Below are 27,049 nucleotides of genomic sequence, written 5' to 3'. Positions count from 1 at the left end.
TATATCTACAAGTTTCATTACAAGTCAAGGGGAGAAGAGAATCCAAGTTAGTGAATAAAGATGATCTTGGCCAAGAGTTGCATAGGAGAAAGGCAGATCAAGTGAACAAATAAATTTGATTCATATTTGTTAGAACTTTCTTTTGGAGCCTGTACTTGTCAAGAACAGATTTGACAGCTCAACAACGGCATGATATTCTCTCCAGGTATCCTACTGAATTTACTGGAGCAGTTTGCAGATATATTATGTTTTTTGAAGATTTACTTCAACCTCAGCGTAATAAAGTAGAAGCAGAATGAGGCTGAGTATTTGTCTTGTGAAAAAGACGAGGAAGTAGAAGTAAGAATTTGAGGTTAATTCAGTAATTGTATCGGTACCATTTCTGATGTGAAGTTGAGCGAATCTAAAGAGTTTTTTAATTGAAAGGTGGAAGAGAAAAGACAGCGAAAGTTTATGGCTTTAATTGTGGCTAAAAGTAATACATGGAAAGGAAATATGTATAGACTTTACACGGATAAAGGTGAGGAATGTAGGAATGATACATATGATTTGTATAAGGACTCTGAAGTATGGAGAGATCATGGTGTAACCGAGATTTGGGGGTTTATAAAATTAAACGTGTAGAGTAATGAGAAATGTGTAAAGTACTTTGCACTGGGATATAGAGATGAATATGTACATAAATTGTAAATATGTTTGTTATATGTCCAATTGTTATGTATTAAATATATAATACTGAGACCAAAGCACAGGTCGTAGAGCTCGTGTATGTAATTGAATAAATGTTTTGTACCATACGAGATAGTTTTCTTTTTGGAGTCACTACTTTTTCTGTGAGTCTTTCTTTGAAATATCGCTGTCTCTTTCTGTGTCTTTCTATATTCTGTGACTTGGAATTTGACATTACTTCGATTCAAAACCCACCACGAAAGAGAAAGGTTGCAAGAAAGAAAACAACAGATGGTGTCATCAAGAGTGCTAGAGACGGTACTGTGCAGTTAGGACACGTACGTACTCCAGAAAACCACGCTACTCGACTACGATGTCTCATTCTTTCTGTCACGTTTACTTTGTCGATGACCACGATGTCTACCAATCCTGATTTCTATGGCATCCGCGCTTGAACCATATAAAGCGAGGCAGTCTCCAGTCTGACCATATATTGTTGACTCATCCTCCTATGAAGATGTGTTCAATACTAGCCAAGCAGAATGAAGCTTACATGAATTTATATCGTGTCAGCCAAAGCCTGATACCCAGACCTGAAGAAACAGAGAATGTCAGAATGTTGAAAGTGACCGAAGACCTAATAAGAAAAGCTCTTCAGAGAGGAAATCACAAAGAAGAAAGAAGAATGGACAGAGAAGTACAGAATTCAGAAGCAAAGATAGCAGCAGCAACAGCAGAGGATTTGTCGACTACCGTGTAGATACGAAAGAGTTCTCCTTCTCTTTTCGAAAAGGCAGACCCTATCCTGTGGAAAAGACTGTCTGCAGACGTGGACGCAATCTTAGACGATAAAAGATTGCCGTAACTCCCGGTCCATAAAAACAGCCCTTTTAAGGGCTACACCAATACTCTAGAAAAGAGATACACGTTCAATTACCAATCATAACTTTTGAGTGTCTATAAGTACTTCGTTTCTTTGTTTTATGTCCAAAAAATAGAAGTGCGTCTATCAACACTTTCTTTCCCTGTGTTGTCAAATAGTCAGTGTGTTTTTTGTTTGCAGTTTGTGATTGTAGGTAAAAAGTGAGTGAGTGTTTCTTTAAGTTTTGGTATCAGGGGTATGTTTTCCTCCACTCCCGTGCTTGACAAATATAAAGGGAAGCGCTCGTCAGTCTGACTACATTCCACATTCCAGTCAGCAAGAGGACGTCGATCATACAACATTGTGGAGCACTCTGTCTTATCGTCCGCGTGGCGGCTAGGAGATTTATAACAAAGATTGTGGATAATGATGAGCCACCAGACAAACATGGACTAATTGTTTGTCCGGGACAGCCAGGAATTGTGCAGGATCACCCTAGGAAATGTCTAAAGAAATTAAGCCGGAGGGCCGACCATCATTCGAAAGAGGCAGAGACAGGAGCGACAAAGCGTGCTACACATGGGCCATAACGAGCCATTAAAATAGCAGAAAAGGGAACGTGTCAAATATACATATGCAAGCCGCTCGCGGAAACCTGTCTACTTACCTCGTCGGGTCTATACAGACAAAAGAGCTGGGACTTTATGTGGTGGACGGCGTTATTAGCACAGTATTATCACTGTGACTGAAAATTATCATGACTGACAAAAGTTGGGTGCTGTCCACAAGTGAAAAACCTGCCAGACCGTGTACCAGTGGAGACCATATCCGGACAAGCTGAGACATTCCTGAAACTCGAGATGTATAGTCGAGTTACTTTTAAAGTTGCCTGGTCGAATACTCATGGTTCTCATTTTGGCTAGAGAACCTATTTGATAAAAGTATTTTTTATATAAAAAACTAATTTATTCTCTTTCGTTACCGCCATCAAAATTTGTATTCTTTTTTTTTTCTCTTATGCGTGATGCAAACTAATTATAAGTCATTTCGACTTTACCGATTGGTATTTATTTAGTATATCGAATGTATACTTTGTACACTAAATTCTAACTTCAGAATGAATCAGTTTCAAAATTTCTGACTTAGTTGATTTGAACAATTGCACAGGTGCCCTGCACATTATTGGCATTTTATTGTCCATGTATATAACTGGACTAGATTTGAAATAAGTACGAGCTTGTTTTTCTGGGAGAATACAACATCAATGACCGGCTTGCCGAGTCCCTAGCCTCCTACTTCTCTCGGACATTCGTACATGGACGGAGATGAGGAACAATTTCCACCCGTCCTAAGCTTGGTGTCCCGATGTCACGTCATAGTGGCAACCAATCGCTAATGGCGTCACATACTGCTTTGACTGACACCCTTGCACCCTTGCTCAGTTGTGACAGACTGAAATGCATCTTGAACATCAGTGCGTGTTGGGTTCATTCACACTCATGACGGCCATTCATTCATGTCGTTAGGGACTTATTAGTCACAAGACCTGCTGGCCTAACTAATCAGTGTTCTGTGAACACATAAATTCCTGGGGTATGAGGTTCTAATTTATTCCACTAGGATTAATTAAACAGCCAGCTTTGCTGGCAGAAATCCGTCGTACATGCCCTTGTTGGGCGAAAACGAAGTAAATTCAATTAGTCAGTCAGTCTGGCTACCCAGCGTTCACTCGTTAACTTTCAAGATGAGTAGAATCACCAAATTATTGGAGTTTCAGATGCACCTGGAGTATGCTAGGCGCCTCCTGGATGAGCTGGCCATGGATGCAATACAAGAAAGTGCCAGGCTTGAAGAAGAGGAGGAGAAGAAAAAGAAAGAAGAGGAGAAGGAAAAGAAAGAAATTAACCTTCCTCACCTGATGCTAAGACAGAGCTGTGAAGTCAAGCCGATGGTGACGACATCTCCACAGAGACAAGCACCACAGCCACTACCAGCACAGATACATATGGTCCCACAAATAGAGAACTTGGACCAACAATTGGAGAGGCAGAAGCAAGAGCTGGAGCCTCAGCGTCCGCAGGAGGTAGGTTGGAAGCATCCACGGGTGTGGAATAGGGGAAGGAGGGAAGTCTTAGCTATCCGTCAAAGTTAAAACTGGGATGATGAGGCCACTCAGACTGCCTCTACGCTCCAAAGAACAACTGTGAATTGGAAGCAAGACTGGAGCCGCTGTTGTATCTGTGGTGTCCGGCCTGGGAGATGTCACCATTAACCGGGTGCATCTAAAGTTCAAAAAAGAAAAAAACCAGCCCTTCTCAGGGCTAACCAGAACTCAAAAAAAAGAGACTAGTCTGTTTGATTGTGGAGTAGTGTGACTATAAGCACTAACTCCTATACTGATATTTGTGTGTGTGTTTGTATTTGCATGAGTTCACGTAAGTTTGTGCATTTGTGTGTGTGTGTGTGTGTGTGTGTGTGTGTGTGTATACGTCGGGTACGTTTGTGTAGATGGTATATTTGGGGTTTGTATGCGTGCGCGTACGTTTGTGTGGATAGTAGAGTGTGTGTTTGTATGCGTGCGTGTACGTTTTGTGTGGATAGTATATTTGGTTCTTTTTATAGTAAATATTGGAGTATGTTGATAGTAGGTATTGAGTTTATTTTCCCTTTCCCTTCTGTGTGGATAGTATATTTAGGCTTTATATTTTTCTTCTTCACCTCATGTGTTTGTGTGTGTATGTGTGCGCTCGTATGTCTGTTTGTGTGTGTGTATCTATTGGTCTTTGTTTGTCTCTATAAAGCTCCCTTTATCTCTGTCAAATACATTTCACCATCCTACATACCTACAGTAGCGCGTATTTAGGTCAGCCACTTGCAACACTGATGCCATTATTCCCCTAGTGTTCAGTACAGTGACGTCATTGAAGCTGGAAATTATGTCTATATCTCTCCTGTATTTGTCTCTCCCAGGAGTAGCACACGTATTCAGGTCAGCCCCTTGCTACATTGTTGCCAATGTTCAGTACCGTTACGTCACCTCACCTGTTCATTTATATTATCCCGATACAAACAACCCCAATTTCCTTTGTCTCTATACAGTCCCAATATCCCCCATGTTCAATTCCCCTTGTCACTATGTCGTCCCAGAGTGATCTGAAAAGCCTTGTCGCTTTATCGTCCGGGGAGGGGTGGGGTCTGTAAAGTATTTTCCATTGTTGCTATGTCGTCCCCATACACTACTTACATATAACACCATATGGGTGATAACATGGTGTGGGATTAGTTTGCACATACAAGAATGCACATCTGACACCAAATGGATGAAAAATGCTGTGGAACTAGTGGCACATGTATGAATGAACATTTTAACACCAAACGCGTGTTACAAGACCTTAACATTAATCGAAAATAAACAGCGAATTAATTATATGTATTCATTGTAACTGTTATGCTGATTACATAGATCGAATTTTGTCCATACATCGACGAAAACCAGTTAATTTAATTAGCAAAGTCCTTAAGCTCCCTCTGTACTTTGAATGATTTGAAAATTATTAATAAACACAGACATTTTATCTTCATGCGGGGAGCATGGGCGCCCACACATAGTGGCAAGGGGGGGGGGGGTGCACTTGCCCCCTCTCCCGGTTTTACCTCTAAACATATTTGGTCTACATCCGTAAAACATTATGGCTGACCACTACATATTTGCCCCCACCCATTCCGAAAATATATATGGTGGAAAGGAATCTGGTCACGCTACCAATGAAGAAAAATGTTATGATTCGGAGAACCGTGTAGCTTACTTGACAAGGGGATGATCTGTATCATCACTCGGGGGGTTTTTGGGGCCACAGAAAACAAAGTATATTCAAGTGGAAGAAAAATATAAACAGATGGAAGACTTGGTATAAAATCTTCACTTACTCAGAGGGTTATATGTTCACTAATATTATGGGTAGCAATACATGGGACATTGAATGAAATATTTTAATAGTTTAGTCATATTTAAAGGGTCTTAAAATAAAATCAAGTTTGTCCCAAATTAAAAAAATAACAATGTCGGTAAGGTTCATATAAGTACAAAAGCACATCATATAAAGAAGTTTCCACATCATAAAATTGTATCATCTTAAGACGGCTCTGGCGTTCCATATAACAGACCATTTATCACAGTAACCTTTAGCCTATTGAGCTGACTTTGTAGAAACATATCGTCAACATAAACAGTATCTATATAATAACGTAATACATTAACGTAAGGATGACTCAAAGTCATTTAAACACAGAAAACAATATTTACTCCAGTACTTGTCATTGCTTGACACCTACTAAAAACTCAAAGAAACTGATTAGAACATGACTTCTCAAAATGTGGGTGGCGGTCCACGTGTGGGCTTCCTGAAGGTGATATATTAGCCTTACACGGGCAACCCGGAAGTAGGCAACGGGTACGGAAAAGTTTTAGTGAGATAGATTGCGTTGCAATACTGAGGTGCTTCATACAAGAGTCTACATTCTTATACATTGATTATATTATATTAAATATTTTACCAAATATTTCAAACGAATAAAGTTTATCGAACAATTCATTCATGTATTTTGAATAAACTGCATTAAACAAGTCAACGAAAACATACTTCGAACAAGCCATTCCTATATTTTATATTTTGAATCAAATGCAATTAAGAAGTCAACGAAAACACAGTTCGAATAAACCATTCCTATATTTTGAATCAAACGCATTAATCAAGTCAACTAAAACACATGTATGTCATGCTTCCTAAATGAAAATCAATGATGCCTGCAGATTAAAATAGCATCAATCATAAAGTAATTATTTTAAAATCAAACGGCGTATTTAATATTATATTGTACCCATCTACCCATGTAACCAACTGCTAATTTAAAACACTTGTGAATAACTTGTAAAGGCAACTGCCCAAGGTCACACCTCCACAATTAGTTACATTCTCAGAATTTCCTTTCTTATGTCAAGTTATAAAGATTCCGTCTGACTATCAGGATGGAAAATCTCCGCTCATAAATATTACGTATAAATATCTTCACCAAATAGGATAGCATTATACCAGAGAAGTGTAATGTATTCATATAGAAGATTGGGTGAACCTGGTGATTTAATATTTTGACGTTTCTCATTGCTTTGCATACTGCATTTAACATCAGCAAAATGACCAATATTTATATTTTCAGACATATCTTCAAATACTTTAAAATTCTTCAGGTGAAATAACATTACTTCTATCCAAAGTTTGTTTAGTAAACTATTTCCAAATTACCAAGTTTATGAATCCTTAATTGTTCTAGTTGTCTACCATTATTGATAATATGCAATTTCTTCTTCTTTGAGAAAAATAATAAAATAAAATAGAGACAGTCATACATATAATTATATTGGATACACAATTTATCAATTTAATAAAAACAAACATTTTATGCAATATTATATCGTGGTTTGGTATGAAGGCCATTAGGACACAAAGTATCTAACTTATGAATCCAATAAGTTTCTTTCATTAGTTTATTCATGTCACCATGCACAATATCCATTGGCATGAAAAAAATCGAGTAGAGAGTGATTATTGGTGTTAAATGTGTTGAAATATTAGAGGAAAACTGAGGTTCTTTATTTTTTTTTTAAATTATATGAAAGCGATGATTATTCATTCTCTTAGAAACTTGTTGAAGTGTTTGTCCAACAGATTGCATGCTACATTTTTTTTACATATTATCAAATAAACAACATCAGTTGATATGCAGTTAGTGTTATTACGTAGAGAAAATACCTCTTTTGTATTAGCGCTACTGAAAGAAGTACTTTCTTTTATGTTTGCACATTGAGAGCACCGGTGTCTGTTACATTAAGATGACGAAAATTGTCTTTTAATTTTCTGTCTGTTTAGTTCTAATTAGAAAATCTTGCAAATTATTGGATCTTCTAAAAGCAAGAATTGGTTCATTTTTGTATAGTGATCTGACGCTGGTTTTATTTGATAACTTTAGGAGACTCCAATATTTATTAATTATAAGGCCTATATTAGGTAATAAAGGATTATATTGCATTGTGAAAGGAATTATATTTTTCTCTACTTTACATTTTGCTGTGTTTAAAGCCTCATGTTGAATAAGTTTACGGGTTTTGTTCAGCGCAGAATCAGCTATATGTGTAGGAAAATGTATATTTTGGAAATATGTTTTTAATTCAGTCAACGAATTTAGTAATTGACAATCATCTGAAATAATGAGTCGGTATCTTTTGGCCTGGTATACGGTATCTTTTGGCCTGGTATGCGGTATCTTTTGGCCTGGTATGCGGTATCTTTGTGCCTGAAAAAGCATACATTAAATGCGAAACTAGTTGCACAGAATTTTCGTCGTTTGTGTTAGTTTTTTAAATCCCAATTCTTCTTTGAGAGACATTTTCATATGCCTTTTTGGTTTTGCATTGCTTGTTTGCAGTTTAATGCCGTAGCCAAATTACAGCCGTTGGACCAATCATTGTTCATGTATTGCCACTGTTCATGTGTTACGTATTCAAAGAACTCTTTCTACCCCAATATACTGGGTTATATTTTCTGCCTTTAGTGTCCTTTTCTATTTCAATGAGCGACTTTCGAAAGAGTGTGTTGTTGTCGACCTAAATGTTCAGCTTAAATTGCCGACATTGTCTTTTTTTTTCCTAGATGAAGTTAAGGCCCATTTTTGACACATTGAAAAACTGTGCCAGTTGAAATATAGAGTGATGCAGATAAGGGCCTGATTATATTCTTTGGCTACGGTACGTTAATTACGTATGGAGGAATTTTTTTTTTATAAACGAGAATGAGGAAATATATACATCTTGCACTATGTGCTGGCCTTGATCTATTATGACAAATATTTACATCATGGGGTGAAACATTTCCACGAGTGATATTTGCCCTAGATATAGTTTAATGCTGATTAAGAGACAACGCATTCCAGAACTAGGAAGACTTAGGTGTATCATTTTATCTTTTTTTTGTTTTGTTTTTTTTTTTTTTGTTTTTTTTTTTGTTTCTTTAAACAGTATTGTATTAACATTTTTCCTTTTACACCGACTAAACGAAGCCCACATGCATTAGAACATCACTCGGATTCTGACCAAAGTTTGTTATAAAGTTTCTTCAATACGACTAACGTCAACTTCTCAAAAGGGTTTTCGGCATTTGGTTGGCCAGTTGAACATTTTGCACATTTTGACAATTTCGTACCAAAATGTCAGCCCGTAACCAGGCTGAATGCATGCGTGTTTTTTAATAAATTAAAACACGTTACCCTTACTTCGCCTTCACATCAACCTGCACGGTTAAATAATTAATTCGTGATTCATTTGGGGTTTGTCTAGGGAATAAGGTAATTTTAAACAGACGTTTTATTTGGAGTAGTAACTTGTTTCAATAAAAAATCGATTTCTTTCAGGCATTTCTAATTAAATACACAAGCCACAATTTGTGAACATTATGACGAGATGAAAAAGTTGATTGTGTTTCTTAAATAAATCTCCCTCAACCAGAGCAGCGTATGTCAGAAATAGTCTGCGAACACAAAGGAGCACACCTTCTTATTTATTCAGGGAAAGCCTCGCCCTCGCTATCTAAGTAACCGTAATTTTCTTGCTCGCAGTCTTTTCGCAAGTAATATAATTGAGTGGAAAAGGAGAGTATATCTTAAACGAATTCTACAGCCATTTTTGTGACATTTCCTGATATTACATGATTATGTGGGGCCTTGAGTGGCCGAGTGATCTAAAGCGCTCACCGTTTCGGATCACTACCATCTCACCTCTGTCTGCGTGGGTTTAAGTCGCAGGCTCGGCTAACGTGGGTATGTGAGAAAGCCTGCCAGAGTCTTCTTATGGGTCGGTGGTTCTTTCCGGGGTTTTCCAGGATCCTTCCTCCACCTCTTATACTGGCCGCCATGTATAGCCTATCTTGTGCTGAAAAATGGCGTTAAACCCTACAACAACAAAAACAACAACACCAACGTGATTATGTACAGACAACAATCGTCAGCAAAGTGGTACATTAACGTAAATCGACGACAATTTCATTGATTTGGATTAAAAATCAAAGGGGACTCAATGTTGATCTTTGGGGCACGCCTGCCTGAATAAGTCTCGAATCAGTCTGTCATGAAATAACCACCCATTGTCTTCTATTGTCAAGGCAGAAGTTGAACTGATTAAAGAAATGAACTGACGCTCACACTCTACGAAGTTTATTAAGAAGATGAAAATGCAAAACTCTGTCTAACGCCTTTGCTAATGTCGCAAAAGAGAACTATGACTGTATTATATTCATCCAAAGTTTTGCGGAAAGTATTGTGCGTATGTGACAACTGGTTTATACTAGAATCACCTGGTAGGAAATATGATTGGAAGAAAGTTACAGCATTATAGTTGATACAGAAGTCTAATAATTTTAATGTACTTTCCTTTTGAACGAACTTTAGCAATACAACTTTCAAAGGCACGGATCAACAGTTCTTTTCGTTCTCTTTATATCCTAATGTTACATTGCCCTCTTAACATTTAGAAGGAATATGCAACTTCTTGCATGAATACTTTTTTTATGTATATTTAATTTAATTGCTTGTTTGTTAGTTTTAATAGTTTTATTCCTTTACACGTTATTGTAATGTAACATTGTACGCTGACTTGACCTTGTCCAAAATTGAATTTATTTCTGCTTCACCTGATTGTTTTTTTAATTTTTTAAAATTTATTTCATTTATGTAAACAACTAATAATAATTTTATTATTCTTTATGTGTATGAGCTTATTATCAGGATTATTATTCAGGTAAACAATGAAGGAGTAAATATGTTGATCATGTTCAGGGTTTTGGAGATTCCTAAGTGAATTTTGTAGCCTACTGTGTTGTAAATAAACAAGGTTCCTCAGATCATTCTAGAAGGTTATTTTCCATTAGGTAATGGTTGATTTTAGAAAATGTTAATTGTGACCTCAAGTCAAGCAGAGAACTATATTATCTTGTGACTGTGAAGATTTTACCATTCGTGCTTTAACATCTAGCACTCTAAGTTGTATTATGTTGTGACCAGTGTGGGCTGAATTTTATTTTCTTCAAATTATTGAATTCAAGTGATTATTTTCTCTGGAAATACAAAAGTGCTCTGATAAAATTCTAGGATAAAGACGTTCATTGGAATTTATACTGAATTCAAACCTGGAATAATATTTATGTGATTCAACAAGAGACTGTTGATATATCAGCACTTCGTAGACCATAATAAAACATGTCGTCGCCTTCAGTTTTGGATCTCTTCGGGACCTGAACTGAGCTTCATTCAGGAATTTTATTACTGGGACTTGTGTTTTTAATTCTTGCATTATTTTTGGATTTAATTCGCAATAAAGTAAGTTCTTTTTTTTCATATTTGACTTTGTATCCTAGGGAAATAAATTATTTGTTAAATTTTGCAAAGCTTTTTTTCTTCACTCTTTTCTGTTACTTGTATTAAGAGCACAGATTCGTAACAAATTAAATAACTTAATCAAGCCACGCGGTATTTGATATATCAAGATTGGTTAGTACTTTTGAACCTCATCAGTATTTACCGAAATATAGTCTCGCACAATAGTCATTACAAAATTATAATCTGGATTCAGTTTTTCTTTATCAACAGATTGAAAGGAAAGTTTTAATTCTTAATATCTCAGTTCACTTCAGTAATTAAGGTCGACTCGTGAATTGGGGTTTCTGACAAATTTACCAACTTAAATCGGACATTGTCCAATCAAACCAGATGTTGGCATCTGAAAAGATGTACACCAATATCATATCTACAGACTGAGATGAAAAGTACGCGTTAAAGGTTTACTTTTTCCTTATCATCATCACAGAAGAATTCTTTGTGAAAAAAAATGAAGGGTAACCATTTTGATTTAAATATTTTTGTATAATGTTAAAATAGTATGGGTGTTGTCAAAATGGCAATAGAATTTGTTTCGCTAACCATCATTCCAGTTGATAAGTGGTGGGATTGTTGCATACCACATAATACTTCCTGACGCCTACGAAATCATCGCACGAGATCAGCAATCACTAAGAGCAAATCCCATTATCGACCAGTATTTCCTTACATGGACAGCTAATACCTGTCCATATACCTTCAATCTTCTGAGAAGTATAGTACTGTACCCAAACACATGTGTAATATTCTGCTCATGTGTATAAACATTGCGAGAACACGGAAGTCGGCCAGTAACCTCATTGCGATCGACATGTTGAGAGGTCGCTTTATTGAAGTCATTGTGTTGATAACCGCGTGTGTGACAGTAATACGAACAGGTAAAATCACTTTTTTTTAAAATTATATACCCCTTTTCACTATTAAATTTAAAATTGAATTATAGTTATAATATCATAGTACATTAAACAAACTGATTTCAAGCTATATGGATGTCATTAACCTTAAATAACACGTGACTCATCGTAACAAACAATACAGTTTACGGCATGTAGTCAGCGGGAAGAATAAATCAAACTATTTCAGAATTATGTAATTTATTATTCATTTTTTTTCCTCTGGACAATAGATGACAAGACCCACTATAAAACTGTTTTGTAAATGTTAATTTCGAACATGAACGGGGAAAGGGTTATCAGCAATCTAGGCCTTGCCTATCAATAAATTTGAACTTCAATCTATCTATCTATCTATCGATCTATCGATCTATCGATCTATCTATCTATCTATCTGTCTATCTATCTATCTATCTATCTATCTATCTATCTATCTATCGATCTATCTATCTGTCTGCGTATGTATGTATGTATGTATGTATGTATCTATCTATCCGTATATCTTTCTATGTGTTAGTGTGGTCGTGTTTGTCAGTGTTTGTTTATCTATCGGTCAATTTGTATGTAGTATTAACTTCAGAAACAATAGTTCACTACACGCTACGATATGCAGCTTGAAATTGACATTAGACACGGACAGATATACTTTTTTAAAAGTTGTGTATTTAGTTGAAGAGTCAATATAGCTGTTATATGTCAGGTGGGCTATACTTGATGGCAAGTACAATTTACAGCTGGAAATGGCAATATGATAAACAACATCGTTCGATATACTGCCTATTATCAAGCTTTTCAAATTTTAAAATTTACGAAACAATTTTACCCTATGGCCTGTTAATTTTTCAGCCCATTTTGTAATCTGACACATTGTTGAACCGTGATAATAGTCACGTTAAATATTCATGACGTGATAGTCACATGAAAAATTCATGTACGCTCCGATTCACATGATCAAAACGATCACGTCAAATGAGCGAAGTCTCATCTGATTGGTTCTTCGATGTTGATTGAACAGCCGAATATCCGCAAATGTTTCCCAGTAATTCAAAGGGCTAGAATTGTGTTATTGCACTTTGATTTACAAGTTGTCAGACATAGAATCTGATGCTGTAAAGATCGCTGAAAGATTTTTGAACGAATGTAACCCAAGATCAACGTGAAAAACCGGAAAGTGTCTAAAAATGTCGATACGTGCAATGATGTGTTACGGACAGTTCTGTATTCAACATGTTTTATGAAAATGTGAGATCAGACTTGAAACCACCAAACATTACCAATACTGGGTGGGGTTTAGGAGGGGACTAATTTATCGGAATATAAATCGCTATTCTTGTTTGTGGCAAAGGAGGGGTGTATTGTATTATTTACATGCATGAAAAAAGAATTTGACTTTTAATAATTGTTTCTGTTTTTTCACAGAAGGACAGTTCTCAAAATGTTTTCCGAAAAATGGTGAGGTGATAACACGTCTTGCTTGTCCTGAGGGAGGGGTCATCTATAATCCCAAGATTCGGGTAGGAGTGAGTCAAAACAGAGGCTGCAATTATCGCCATGGTGACTGCCTGGGTTCCACGATTTCATTGGAGAGGCAGGTAATGAAATGTCACTGGAAGCGTGACTGTCTAATAAGGATCTCTGCGAATGACCAAATGATTCAACGCTTAGACTCTAATGCCAACTGCACGAGCGTTTCTCCCGACTATGTTCTGTTGCGCCAGCCGCATTGCATTCCACAAGGTGAGGTCCTTCAGTCATCTTTATGAAGTTTTCCGGGCTAATATGCTTGATGTTTTCAACAGAAAACCCACATTCGAGTCTCGAAAATTCTATAAAAAGATATGACAGACACAATTTCAATGGCAACTTTCATATAATTTGTTTTTGTTGATTTTTCTAAGATTATCTTCTGCTTTTGATGATATTAAGTCAAACATAAGCATAACGTTCATCATGATAGGTTTAAACACGAATGTCAGATACCATTTTCTGCATTGAAATTTCGAATAAAAGCATGAGTAGGATAAACTCATGAAATGAAATATGTTTCTTTATACCTTGTGTATGCTTAAAGATGGTTTCATCCTTGGGTGTGAATAAAATACTATCATGCCAGGATTTCTCAGGCTATTTTACTTCCATCCCCTTTTCATGTTTATCTAATGATCATTCATAGCTTGGTAAAGGATGTGTGAAAATATGAAAACTTACAGCGTTCCGTATTAAACGTCATGATCAGTAGATAAATGAAAATGAACGAATACGTCGATTACCCCAAAACAGGTGGATTAAGCCGAGATAGTTTTTCGTGCCGATAATATACGTATTGTTATTTATTTCATTTCTTAGCATCTCATAAAATTGTCGCATGTGTTTGAATACGCTTAAAATCAGATCTTTTCACCAGCATAATTAAAGACTTAATGGTTAATTTGAACAACCTTTAGTGAACACCATCTGGACTTCAAAGTAGCATTTGATAGGGCTTGAACCAAAACTTTTGCGGAGACGATTGCGAAAGATTCATGCTTGGCCAAAATATCTGGTCAGTGATAACAATAAATGTATTGCATATGTCGGTAGCTCAAAGATCATGATACGACCAACAAAAGTCCACGTCCGGGGGAGGATGTGGTGCGTGCGTGTGTGTGTGTGTGTGTGTGTGTGTGTGTGTGTGTGTGTGAAGCAATAGGTACTACTATACTCATGATGATCGTGAAGTCTGATTACTGAAGTAAAAATTATCCCCAATTCATGTGATTTTAAATACACACTATGGAGGGGTAAATATTTTCTCTACATTCTGAAAAATAAATGCATGAAATCAATGAAACACAACCACGACCATAAGGTATGAGAATTGTGGTATATATATATTTTGCAAATTTGCTTAAAATACAATTAGACGACATATGCATACTATTTAATCAAGATTGAGGTGTTAAGCTCGAGTCCGCGTTTTCCAATTAAAAGAGTTCACAGAATTCGGGGTCTGAGATATCGTTTGTATGATTATATTTTCTACTTCAGGCATTGTTATCGACGTTTGCAAGAGTTCGCCATCAACCATTAGAGCCAAAAGCGGTGTTCTCTGTAGTCATTCGCAATATCCATATAAGATGAACCCCACGTGTAGGTCATGCTCCACAACCATCCCCATTGCTTTATCACACACACTCATGATGTCATTTGAGGATGTTCAAAAGGATTCTCTCAGGTTTATCAATGTTTGGACCAGTCAGAACGGAACCGAACAGCTTCTGGATATATCAAAACTGAAAACGGTCAATTTCACCAGGAGGGAGGCGGACAAGATACACATCCACGTTAATTACCCATCAACCAACACGAAGGTCACTGGATTTATCATTCCATTTTCAGGTACATCATGCACATTAATTGTATTGTTGTTCTTGCCACGTGTATTGTTGTTCTTGGCAGGTGTATTGTTGTTCTTGCCAGGTTTTAATATAAAAATAATGCTCCTGAAAATTGAGGGAATACAATTTTATCACGCTTGTTCAGTTAAAGATTCGTTTACAAGAGAAAATATCGTCATATATCAGCAGTATATTCGTTTTGATTTTGTGCAGAATTCATCATGGAAACTACATAGAATCGAAAAAGATGTTCCAATGATAAAGCATAAAGCTCAGTCTAATTTCAAGTTGTTATCTCAGTAGATTCATAATATTCCTCTGAAGTAAATTACCGGGTTTTTTTTTCAAATACAAAATCATAGACTTCTAATTTGTTACTTTCAAGGATGATGGCGTCAACAAACCTGTCAAATATTTCCATTTTCACAAGGCACTGATTAAACGTTGAATAAACGGATGCCAGATATCCGGATTTTTTAAGTCATATGGACTAACAGGCTTTCTTCTTTCGTTCAAGGAAATAATTTTCGTGGCTTGCATATTCATCTCTTTCAAGTGGTAAGTAACTGACAAGTTGTTTTATTATCGAATATATTTTATCCGTTTTATTTGCACAGCCTATAAGACAGACAGTGTACAAGAACTGATGAAATGGCCGAAAACGTCCATACCTATGATTCGTGAATTTGGCTGGATCAAACAGAGTACGTACATTATATATTTTGGCACGTCTTTTTCACTAAATAACCGAACAGTCAGCCTAATGAGCTGTATAATTCCCAACTTACCTTTATACCCGTTGGCCTTACTTATTACTTATTATCATGTATTTGTGAATTAAGCAAATTTGCCAATCACGAACCCAATATTGAACGGAATAACAGAAGTAAGAATAAAATACAATCGATTAAAATCTCTTAAAGTTATCATTATAAATTTTGTGAATAATTAATTAAGTTTCAAAGTTTAAAAAATATAATTAGGGGAGAGGGAGTGAGAAGCTGAATTACAAAGCGAGAAAGCTCACTTTTACACTCGATTATCGTTAATTGAGAGGCCCCTTTGACAGATCTGACGATACTCAATTTGACAAAACTCCGTGTGTCTTCCCATAATCTGAGAATTGAAACTGGGACACAAGGAAGAAACAGAATCGACAGGAGCGAAATATATTGTATGCTCTGTGGACACCATAATATTGAAGATAAATATCATTTTTTTAGTATATCATGGGTATACTAACTTGAGTGTAAAATTAATTCAAAATTATTTCTGGAATAAACCATCCATCCACAAATAGACTGTATGAAAGCCACCCCGATGTATGCCAAAATTGTTTCCAATGTGCTTGTTGCAAATGCACAGTTTCGTCTTATACCTGTTCGTCTTTCAGAAGAACTTAATAACTGTGGAGCGGAACCTTAAGGTACTGAGATATATATATATATATATATATATATATATATATATATATATATATATATATATATATATATATATATATATATATATCTGTGTGTGTGTGTGTGTGTGTGTGTGTGTGTGTGTGTGTGTGTGTGTGCAAGCCTCCAAAAGTGTATTTTCTTAAAGCGTGTTAGCTGACTACGATACTATATCATACCGTAACACATAACTACAATCTGATTGGAGACACGATATTATCTTGACTTGACTTTGTCACACAACCATTGTTTTCTTCGAACCATTACAAGATAAAATTTGTTGCCTGTTACAGAAGATCTTCCTTGTTTCTTATCAAGCACAAAGCTCAACCAATCAGATCGCAGGAAAATCTCTACCTTGTTTCGAATTTAGGCCTGCTTATTTAATATCTTAGTTCCTATATTTATAGAGGTGGACTTGAGTTATATTACAATTGAATGATATTTACTTGAATTATATTACACTTGTTTTATGTTAGGAAAAATCAAATACAAATCTTGCCCCTTTTTGTATTCATAATGGAGGTGTTTGGTTTTAATTCTATACATGAAAAATCACATGGAAGTAGACTGGAACGCTAAAAACCTGAAACAAAGCCAGCAACTCTTTGCGTATAAAGGGGTATGGTAACACCATTTGTTAACGGTTATATCGGGTTGATGTACCGTGTCACGCACGACGTCTAAATATGCACATCTGTAATAGCACACGTTAAGTCAGCACTAGTGTTAGACAGTATTAACGAGTAAAGTGACTTTTGTTTAGGCCAAACTAAAATTATTTTTATGAAATGTTTAGATCATAATTACATGTTGCACTTTTTATTGAAAGAACGAGTACATTAAAATAAACGAAAAGGACAAGAATGTAATACGCACATACCATTTATCACATCTAGGAAGAAGTACTAGCATTGACATCAATCAGTACTGTAACTACCACATTTCTGTGTGCAACAAAATGAAGAAATGGGACTCATTTAAAGTCATTATTTCATGAAGTCGATCTAAAATCCAACTAAGTCTCTGACGTTGAATTACTCTGAATGGTAAACGACGTTGCTAAACACTTAGTTTTTGACTGAATTATACTTCTTAAAATTGGTGTAATAGTTTCTCTCTGGACTGCATATGATGTACAACAGTGTGTTATAATGTACCACAGTATTGTGTAATGTACCATAGTGTGTTGCTAATTTTACATCTTGAAACTGGTATAATAGTATCTACACGATTTCGTATGACGTACCACAATGTGTTATGATGTACCAGTGTGTTATAATGTACCACAGTGTATTATAATGTACCACGGTATGTTATTAGTTTTACATCTTAAAACTGGTGTAATAGTATCTACCCAATTTTATATTGTGTACCACAGTGTATTATAATGTACCACGGTATGTTATTAGTTTTACATCTTAAAACTGGTGTAATAGTATCTACCAGATTTCATATGCTATACCAGTGTGTTATGATATACCACAGTGTGTTATCAGAATAACGTCAACAGTTTTTTAAAAAATCGAATTTGTTTGTAACTAAACGCTTAGGTCTAATGATAAAACAATAAAGAAAAGGTTTTGTGGCATGAAAACTGTATTCATATAGCTATGATTTGCAAATAAGTGGTAATTAAGTAGGAAAGTGTGTGTGTGTGTGTGTGTGTGTGTGTGTGTGTGTAGTCGGACCTGTCCTTACATTTGGTTTTCGTTCCAAGAATTTCAGACTTGGGTCCCCAAATATACCCTAAACCTTTCTGTTGCATTTTGAAATGTTTATTTGATCTCAATGTTTGAACGCCTTGTAAACGGACAGGGTGAAATATATACACTATTTATGTTTAACGAATGAAGTACTGATTCTGATTGCAAACGTTTCGTTTTAAAAACCAGCATTAGGCAAATATGTATTGCATATCTTACTGAAGATTTCTCGACGCATATTGTGCCAACTACTGTATATACATTTAAATAGTTTACATTTGAGACAGGGTAAAAAGCCAAATGACATAACATTTACCACTGCTCTATCAGTTGTAAATAAATGTGGTTTGCCTAGCTTCCTGCACCTGGCGCACCTTTTCTTTCAAAGTCTTTGATAAGTCCAGCACAAATTCCACCTTTATTCAGCACGGTGTTAAGAATCGATAACATACGTCAATCAAGTCATCAACTAGGAAGCAATTCCGTAAATTGTATAGTTTTCCATAGCGCTATAATTTCAAAAGAGAAAATGAAGTACAGTCATTTTTTGTTATATATATATGTGTGGTTTACTTGTGTCACATGGGTCTATATTCCGTAAAGTGAATTGGTACATTTTCTCATATTAACACTAAATACAGTTATGCTGGACATATACTGTAAACATCGCATGCATTTTATGTTGTTAAAGCAATATATTTGTGTAAACGAGTAAGAGAAATGCATATATGGTGCTTTGCTGGAAATAGCTTTTCAAAACTTTGCAATGTACAAAACGAATCAGCAAAAAATTCATATACCATCGACATTGTCGTGTCTTTTTATGGTGATGTGTACATGGTCGAGATGGTATAGGGGTTGGTGCGTGCAGGCAAGACGATGGGTGCCGTTTACCCGCAGACCTGGGTTCGGATCTCCGTAGAGTACAAATTAAAAATTATCTAGCCAGTATAATACTATTATTTTTTTGTATTTGTAAAATTATCTTAGTCTTATCAAGTATTCTCCTCTAGGATGCAGACATAACACTTTCCGTTCTGTTTGGTACGTTTTTATAAGTCTGTCTGTCTGTTTGTCTCTCTCTCTCTCTCTCTCTCTCTCTCTCTCTCTCTCTATATATATATATATATATATATATATATATATATATATATATATATATATATATATATATATATATATATATATATATATATATATACACGTTTGTGTGTGTGTGTGTGTGTGTGTGTGTGTGTGTGTACGTGGACGTATCTTGACAATTAGATGTTGTCTCACTATGATTCATATCTCTTGTGGAAGAGTATCAAAAAATAATTTCTGTTGGTAAATTTAAGCAAAAGCAAGCATTCAGCAGTGCATCACCGGAAAGGGACAGATCACTGTGTCATGTTCAGACAACGAGATCATCTACTCTCCTAAAGTGTACGCCTACGGTTCACATATTTCTAACTATACGAGTTACCTCTCTCCGTGCTTTTATGATGCGAACAAGTGCATTGGCTTAACACCCCATCTGCTCGTGCAGCGGAACCACTGCTACTGGAAGACGAAATGCAACATCGAGTGGCATGGAGCTTCCCCCTTGATCATAACTCAAAAACAATCCTGCCTTGGTGCTGTGTCAACTGTTTTTGAAATTATGGGACATGAATGTATCGTATCAGGTAATACACATTTTAACAAATGCACACGTTACTCTTTTGCCTAATTTAGAATTTAGTTGCGTACTGCAGGCAGAAAAGATACACTCCTTCAGAAAACCATAGCACCAAGGTAAAGTGTTAAAGTAGTTTTTGTTTTTTTTAAACAAAATTTCTCTTTCTAATGATCAATGTAATCACTTTACCACTAAAGTTAAATTATAGTAAGCCGTCACTGACAGTCAAACATTCCTTACAGATAATGAACCTGCCGTTTTGTACCTCATAGTATTTTGTTTATGACTGGGACATTCGTCAAAGTTGTAAAGAGTCAAACAATCACTACATTTTCAGACTATTTAAGTTTTGTGATTTGTTCCATTAAAAGTGAACAAGTAATGACCACAAGTCTGACAAGCAGACATGTTTGAAGAAATAACGTACAATGGGTTTTTCGTTTAGAAATCAATGCGAAAGATGAAAAAAATATTGCTGAAAGCCCACCATTGCACTTGTGCTGTGATATCATTGCATATAAACAGGATATACCATTATAATTTAACTTTCGGGGCCCCGAGTGGCCGAGTTGTCTAAAGCGCTCTCCGTTACGCATCACTGCTATCTCACCTCTGTCTGCGTGGGTTCGAGTCTAGGATTCGGCCAATGTGGGTATGTGAGAAAGCTTGCCAGTAGCTTCTCGTGGGTCGGTGGTTCTTCCCGGGGTTTTCCGGGTTCTTCCTCCACCATTAATACTGGCCGCCATGCATAGCCTATCGTGTGCTGAAAAATGGCGTTAAACCACACAACAACATTATTTAACTTTCACTTATAAAATGTCTACTGTAGGGACCTGGGAACATTACTCAGGAAACGTGTAGTGTGTGTTAAACATTTTTTTAAGAGTGGAAGAGGTGTTGCTCAGATCCTTTGCTAAAGTATACAAGTTGATGTCCCTCGCGTATAAGTAAAACTATTTGGTCTGTTTCTCTTCGTTAGGTAGTACGTAGGTTGTAGAACCTGTTCAGTCAGGCGGTACTATTTTACTGGGGAGAAATTTTGTTCCCAGGAATATAGTAAGTTGAACCACATACATCTAAAACACTATCTAACACATGTATATGCTTTAACTTGAAATCTGGTCGATTCGAAATTCTTGGGGAAATGATAGCTTCTTAAGTAGAAGTGACCTATTAATGCAAATGAATAGTATAGTTTTCTCACGTTGATTTTAAGCAGGTCCTGAAACAACGATGCCTTAATGCACAGGTTTTACAAACCCCAGTTCGTTTGACTGGCTGACTAATAGCTGTCATTAGCTAACCTCAAGATCAAACACATTCAGTGAATCTGACTGATTGAGTAACACGCATACCCTTCTGACTTATGCTTGCTCCATTAAGGAAAGCTTCCGTCTCCGAAACCAACCAACCTCCATCCCGCCTAGTTATATCTGAAACTATTATAATTGAAGAACAACAACCGGCATACATTAGCGACGGTCAGAAAAACCCTTCTGCTCCTCATTTAATGACCAAAGCTTTTGTAAATTAATAAAAACTTCTACAACTAATGTTCTTAGTTACAATAAATACACTTTCATGCAAGAAACTTTAGCGCTTGTCTTACTCATAACTGTCCTATATAATACAATAAAAAATTGAAGGGTCTGTGAACAGAGTCATCTCATGTAATTTTGATCATACTTCCCAACAATTTGATGGTAAGTAAATGATATATAATACTTCATACATTCAAGCAATTCAGTTGCATATGTTGCTTGGAGAAGCTTTGACGCTGTATACCATGCTCGGTTTAATGTAACGCACATCATCTTTAAAGAGAAAATAAGCGCATGATTAGGTTCATGAACATAACATCTAATCGTAATCAAGAATAATTAATATATCCCCACCCAGCCCCATATATACAAACAGCAGTTTAGTTTATTTCAGCATTATCATTAGCAGAACAGGGGGTAAACAGAGAAAATGGCGGCCAGACATGGCTGAAAATGACGCCAAAAACTATATACAAGGCTCCATTTTCGTGACCAATCGTTGTAAGAAAAACTTGTTCTTGCCCCCGTTGTGCAGTTTTGTGGCTTCATAGTTGTTTTCTCATGAATCCGACAAGTCTGAATTTTTAGTCACCAGATGACCAAATGTTGGCACAAAAAAAAACGATAGACAAATGATCTTGGTAGCTGCGATGTTTACTGATAAAAAAAATGAATTTTAATTTTTAATTTAATGTCTTTGATGTAGCTGAGTTGGTTATACCTTCAACTACTTTTTCTACTGAATTTGGATGAATATCAAAATATTTTCCAGCAGAATACATCGAATTAAATTCTATTATTTTACATGTATCAAGATTAATTGATTTTACTGGTCGCGGTGGGTTTTGTGTTTTATCAAGTTTTCTAGCTTTTCCACGTCTTGTATTTTTACCTGGTGTGATTTCTCGTAAATTTTCAATATGGTTGTCTTTTCTATCAGAGTTAATATGATCAATAACAAAACCATTATTAATTACTCCATTAAAGCACTCATAAATAGACCTATATGCGTATTACATTTTTGTTTTTATCGCCGGGGATCACAATACCAATTTGCATGTAACTTGTATTGATGACTTTACCGATCGCTTTTTTAAACGACAATTTCTAATAATCCAGCTTTTCTCGCTTCATGTTTATCATAGATCGGATGACATCTAAATTCATCAAGATCAATCTCTTTCTCATTTTATTCCAGTTATATAATTTTCTTTTTTTTTAATATAACATTATTTTTCAGCAGAGAAATACTTCTCGAGATAATCTTTTGGTTTTTTTTCAGGTCATCAGAAGATTTTGTTTCTCGTAATATTGTTTAAGTGCACGATATTTTCGTCCGACACAAGAAACACATAACTGGGTCTTTCCCTTGCCCCCCATCCCACACTTCATACAAGGCTGTGGTCCAGTACTGCTACGATGAACACTGGCCATGTGATATCCACAGTACTCCACGACAATTTGTTTTGCAAGGTGTGACTGATCCGATCATGAGCCATCAATAACTATTTTTGCCTGTTGCATATTATATTATTGGATAAAGTCCAATTGAAGAAAACACTTTTCCTAATCATATAGATGACTAATTGTACTGTTGCAAAAGAACTACAAGAACAGTATTTTAGTCTAACCGGGATAAAACCAGCTTTTATAAGGTCGAATATTGCGCAAGAAAAATTACAAAAAGAGATAAAATCGTCATTAACCGCGAGTGAAATAGAATGTGTTTTTTCCGCAATATAACCAAAGAAGAGCAGAGACAAACATTTTGAACGAGAACTAAAACTATTATTTGCGATTGAGCCAGAGTACCTCACCAAATCAGATTTTTGACAGATTACCAGGTGACAGAAAACAACCATCATTCAAACTGCAGTTGCATGATTTTATAAAAACGGCGATGAACGAATTTATCAACGATAGAGCGTCTCATGTTTTGTTGGCGTTTAAAATAGATGGCGATGGAAGATTTATCGATTCCACAATAGATGACAAATGAGCATCTACTATTGTTAATAATCTTGTTGATGACAGCAAGTATATATTTAGAATAAAATGTATAGTCGATCGTATCAGCGAAGATGGTCCGACTTGGATTATTCGTGACAAACTTGTCCCTGTTAAAGAGTCACGGAGACATAACAATGTCGTCACGATAAATAAAAATTCTAAAGCAGTTTTTTTTTCACCGGAATAGACAAGCCATAATACAATAGCGCGTATCCAGTGTCGACAGCTGTTTATGCGCTTTAGTTTTTGAATGAAACATACATATCTGCTCTTGTTGCGATGAAAACAGGCTCGCTAAATTGGGTTCCTCAACCTATAATGGAGCATTTTGTAAACTCCAAATGTAAAAACTAATTAACAGAATCAAGAACATTAAAATAAAATTTTGGGAAAAAATGCAACTGGAGCTCGCGCAGATGACAGCCGAGTTAGAACAATTGTTAATGGTTCTGATAATTGTATAAACAATAACAAATGAAGTTTTATGTAACTCGATCAAATGTACAACACGTGGTACTCCAATAACATTAATTGATTTAAACTCCCATGCGTGGACAGAAGCAGTAACACAGTTTCCACAAGATAGAACAATACGATTGCATGACGGCGATATTTTTGAAGATATCCACATCAGTAAAAATGACCATGTATTAGTCTGGTTATTTTATAGTGACAACGTCGAAGAGGCAGCCGACGAAGAAACATTTGAACAGTTTCGTTTGCCAGCTGAAGTTCTTTATCGGAAGGAAACGCTCCAACGTGCAATGAAACAGATTGCGGTAATATATTATTTGCGACTATGATTTCCTCGTTAACTGTTTTACTATTTCGTCGGTTGTATCTCATTTTCCACAACAACAACAAAATAAGTGGCGTCCAATATCAAATGAATTTCTCAGCGATATATCAATTCTAGTGTCGAATTTGGTCATAGTGGTATCTGGAACACAAAATATAATCCATCCGACATGATCTCAGTTGATAAAGTAGCAGCTTGTCCGGTGGCTTTTCTTGGACTTGGCGAGTGTCATCGTTATTCTGAACGATTCGGGCAATAAACACAAGAAATGACACAAGTTGCAATAAACGTGCTGATACCAAATATCGATCTTGCTTGATTTGTTGCGATTGAATCATTCGAGTTTTCAGCAAGTATTCATCTTGTGATACCAATTTGGTTTGGTAGACATTTTAATAAACCAGATACGAATGTCAATCTCAACGATTGTTGCGCAAAAATATCAGCGTGGTTGGGCTCCAATAGTGTTAATAGGATACATGCTCGATGCTAAGATTCTCACATCGTTGACTGTAACGTCTACGATAATTTCATACAAACAACAAAAACAAATTAGGTTACCACAAGATGACAGAAATATTTGTAGAAAAATTATTGGTAAATTCAATCGGCGACATCACGTCGTTGTACAAGATTAATCATGGATCCAGTAGAATTAGATATTGTTGTCAAGGATACAGCGGTAAAAGGTGAATTAATATCACGGAGAAATGCAATAACACAATGGAACAATTATTGGCACGATCATTAGCTACTGCAAAGGCGATTCTCCTCAATTTGCTCATTTTAAATCATGTATGCTAGCATGCTAGCAAACAATTTGTTGTCGATGATCAACAGATTTCCCAATCACGCTGTTAGAATCTCCACGGATTCTTTCTGTGTTACTCACTGTAAAATGGATCTTCTTGAGCCATTTATCGAAGAAGACCTAATCGGTGTCCTGGCGAATAAAACACGAACAAATACACAATTACCTTGAGTCAGCCAACGTTAATAAACCGGATGTTTGTTATAGCAGATATAATTTATCCTAGGTTTCATCGGCGCTGTAAGTGTACGATGTAATCACGAGACATAGCACGGTCTATCTTAAGGATCCATGTGGTTCTGGTGAAAGAATGCGTGCGATAGAATTATTCAAAAATTCAGATATGATTATGCTAACGCCAACTCACCGGTTTGCCAGAGAGATGCAACATGCACGTATCATAGTTTCTTTAGATGGCGTGGCGATGCATGGATCCCCGAACCAATGGGACAAAAATATATCCCGATAATAATTATCAGGGACGAAATATGCACGGTGTCCAATGAAACATTACCAACATTTCTTGATTACTTAATGATGAAAAAGGCGGAAATTATTATGTGTGTCGATCGAGGGCAACCTCCGCCATTTACTGGAGAATTCCAACATGACTGGCTGAAAAAAATGACGTTGGTTACTACGAAGAAATGTTGTGCGACCACCGATCACACGATAAAACATTACCACAGTTGAAATTGCTAATCAGACGACAATCAGATTAAATTCAATGTGAAATCATGCTTGTAGTAATTCCAGAGACACTGATATCTGATTTATGGAACTCTCCGCGCACTAATGATCTAATAGTTGTATCCATGAAAATTATACGAGATCACGTGCATCGTAAATTATCTGATCTTCACAACCAAAAATTTCCAACTCATCAAGTCCCGTTATGTTACCGCCCTGCAGATACACGCCGGCAAAATATAATCGTTGACATTCCTGGTGACACCAGTGGCGTCCGCATGAAACAAAACTCGTTCTTAATGATATCGTCGAGGTTTCAGTAGAGGCTGTGTAACAGGTTTTGTCACAAAGCCCTGTAATATGCCATAACGATTCATTCGTCTCAGGGATCAACAATATTAGATACCAATATCTGGATTGTCGATGATCACATCGAATGGTCAAATGTAGTTTATCTGGCTGTGTCAGGTAACAAAAATATCTCGGGTTGTCTGCGTGTTGGAGCTGCCAACAGCAGTCGTTTTGCAACTGTCACAAACAACACCGTCACCAAGAATTATCAATGTAGTGAAGAGAAAATTAGCTGGTTATGCGCGAGATGACATGTGGAATTTGACATGACGCTGAAAAAGCGACTAAAGAATATCTGCGTCTATTGTAACACAATAATGTTGTGGCAATATTTTCCTAATGACGTATGACAATTTACCGTGTACAGAGTCAATAGTAGTCTCAGCCACACACGCGAAAATGTCTCTCTGACACGTCTTAAAAGTAACAGAAGTAGAGAAGCTTCGCTTCTCAGAGCGTGGACTCTTGTTAGCGTTTTTTGTTGGTGCATATCTAATCTGGTGGTAACTGGGTGTTTTCAGGAATTACCTGTAATTGTTCACAGACACATCCATGTTCAGGAGCTCTTGAATCTAGTCTGTTGATTGGTGGCTGCACAGTCGATCTTACCTAGCTGGAAATTGTATGTGTTGTTGCACTCCGCACGGGATCAATTGCTCATTCTGCACCTCCCTCAAGTTCAAATGGTTTTTATAAATACCTCACTGCTACTTTACTACCCAGCACTGTTTGTGGTTGATCCACCGGAGATTTTCGTCGTG

At 36.3% G+C, this 27,049-nt stretch overlaps 1 protein-coding gene across 3 annotated transcripts in view; it reads left to right on the top strand.

Moving 5' to 3' along the window:
- LOC149802630 (uncharacterized) overlaps window positions 1-27,049 on the top strand; it is a 74,981-nt gene that overhangs the window by 25,919 nt on the left and 22,013 nt on the right. Inside the window, exons 1-5 of one of the 3 annotated variants that reach the window (XM_089951950.1) lie at window positions 11,700-11,886; window positions 13,321-13,638; window positions 14,929-15,279; window positions 15,896-15,982; window positions 19,764-20,093. In XM_089951950.1, the coding sequence (XP_089808076.1) occupies window positions 11,745-11,886; window positions 13,321-13,638; window positions 14,929-15,279; window positions 15,896-15,982; window positions 19,764-20,093 (1,228 nt within the window). In that variant the 5' untranslated portion in view covers window positions 11,700-11,744. Of the gene's footprint in view, window positions 1-11,699; window positions 11,887-12,995; window positions 13,144-13,320; window positions 13,639-14,928; window positions 15,280-15,895; window positions 15,983-19,763; window positions 20,094-27,049 lie in introns of those variants that run through there. The other 2 variants (XM_089951951.1, XM_089951952.1) reach the window with 2 other exon arrangements.

Source organism: Sinohyriopsis cumingii, chromosome 3 (assembly GCF_028554795.1).
Source record: "Sinohyriopsis cumingii isolate HCF-2022 chromosome 3, ASM2855479v2, whole genome shotgun sequence".
In the NCBI taxonomy this organism is placed as follows: domain Eukaryota; kingdom Metazoa; phylum Mollusca; class Bivalvia; order Unionida; family Unionidae; genus Sinohyriopsis; species Sinohyriopsis cumingii.
Note: the sequence above shows the minus strand (reverse complement) of the source record. Positions and strands in the feature narration are given on the sequence as shown.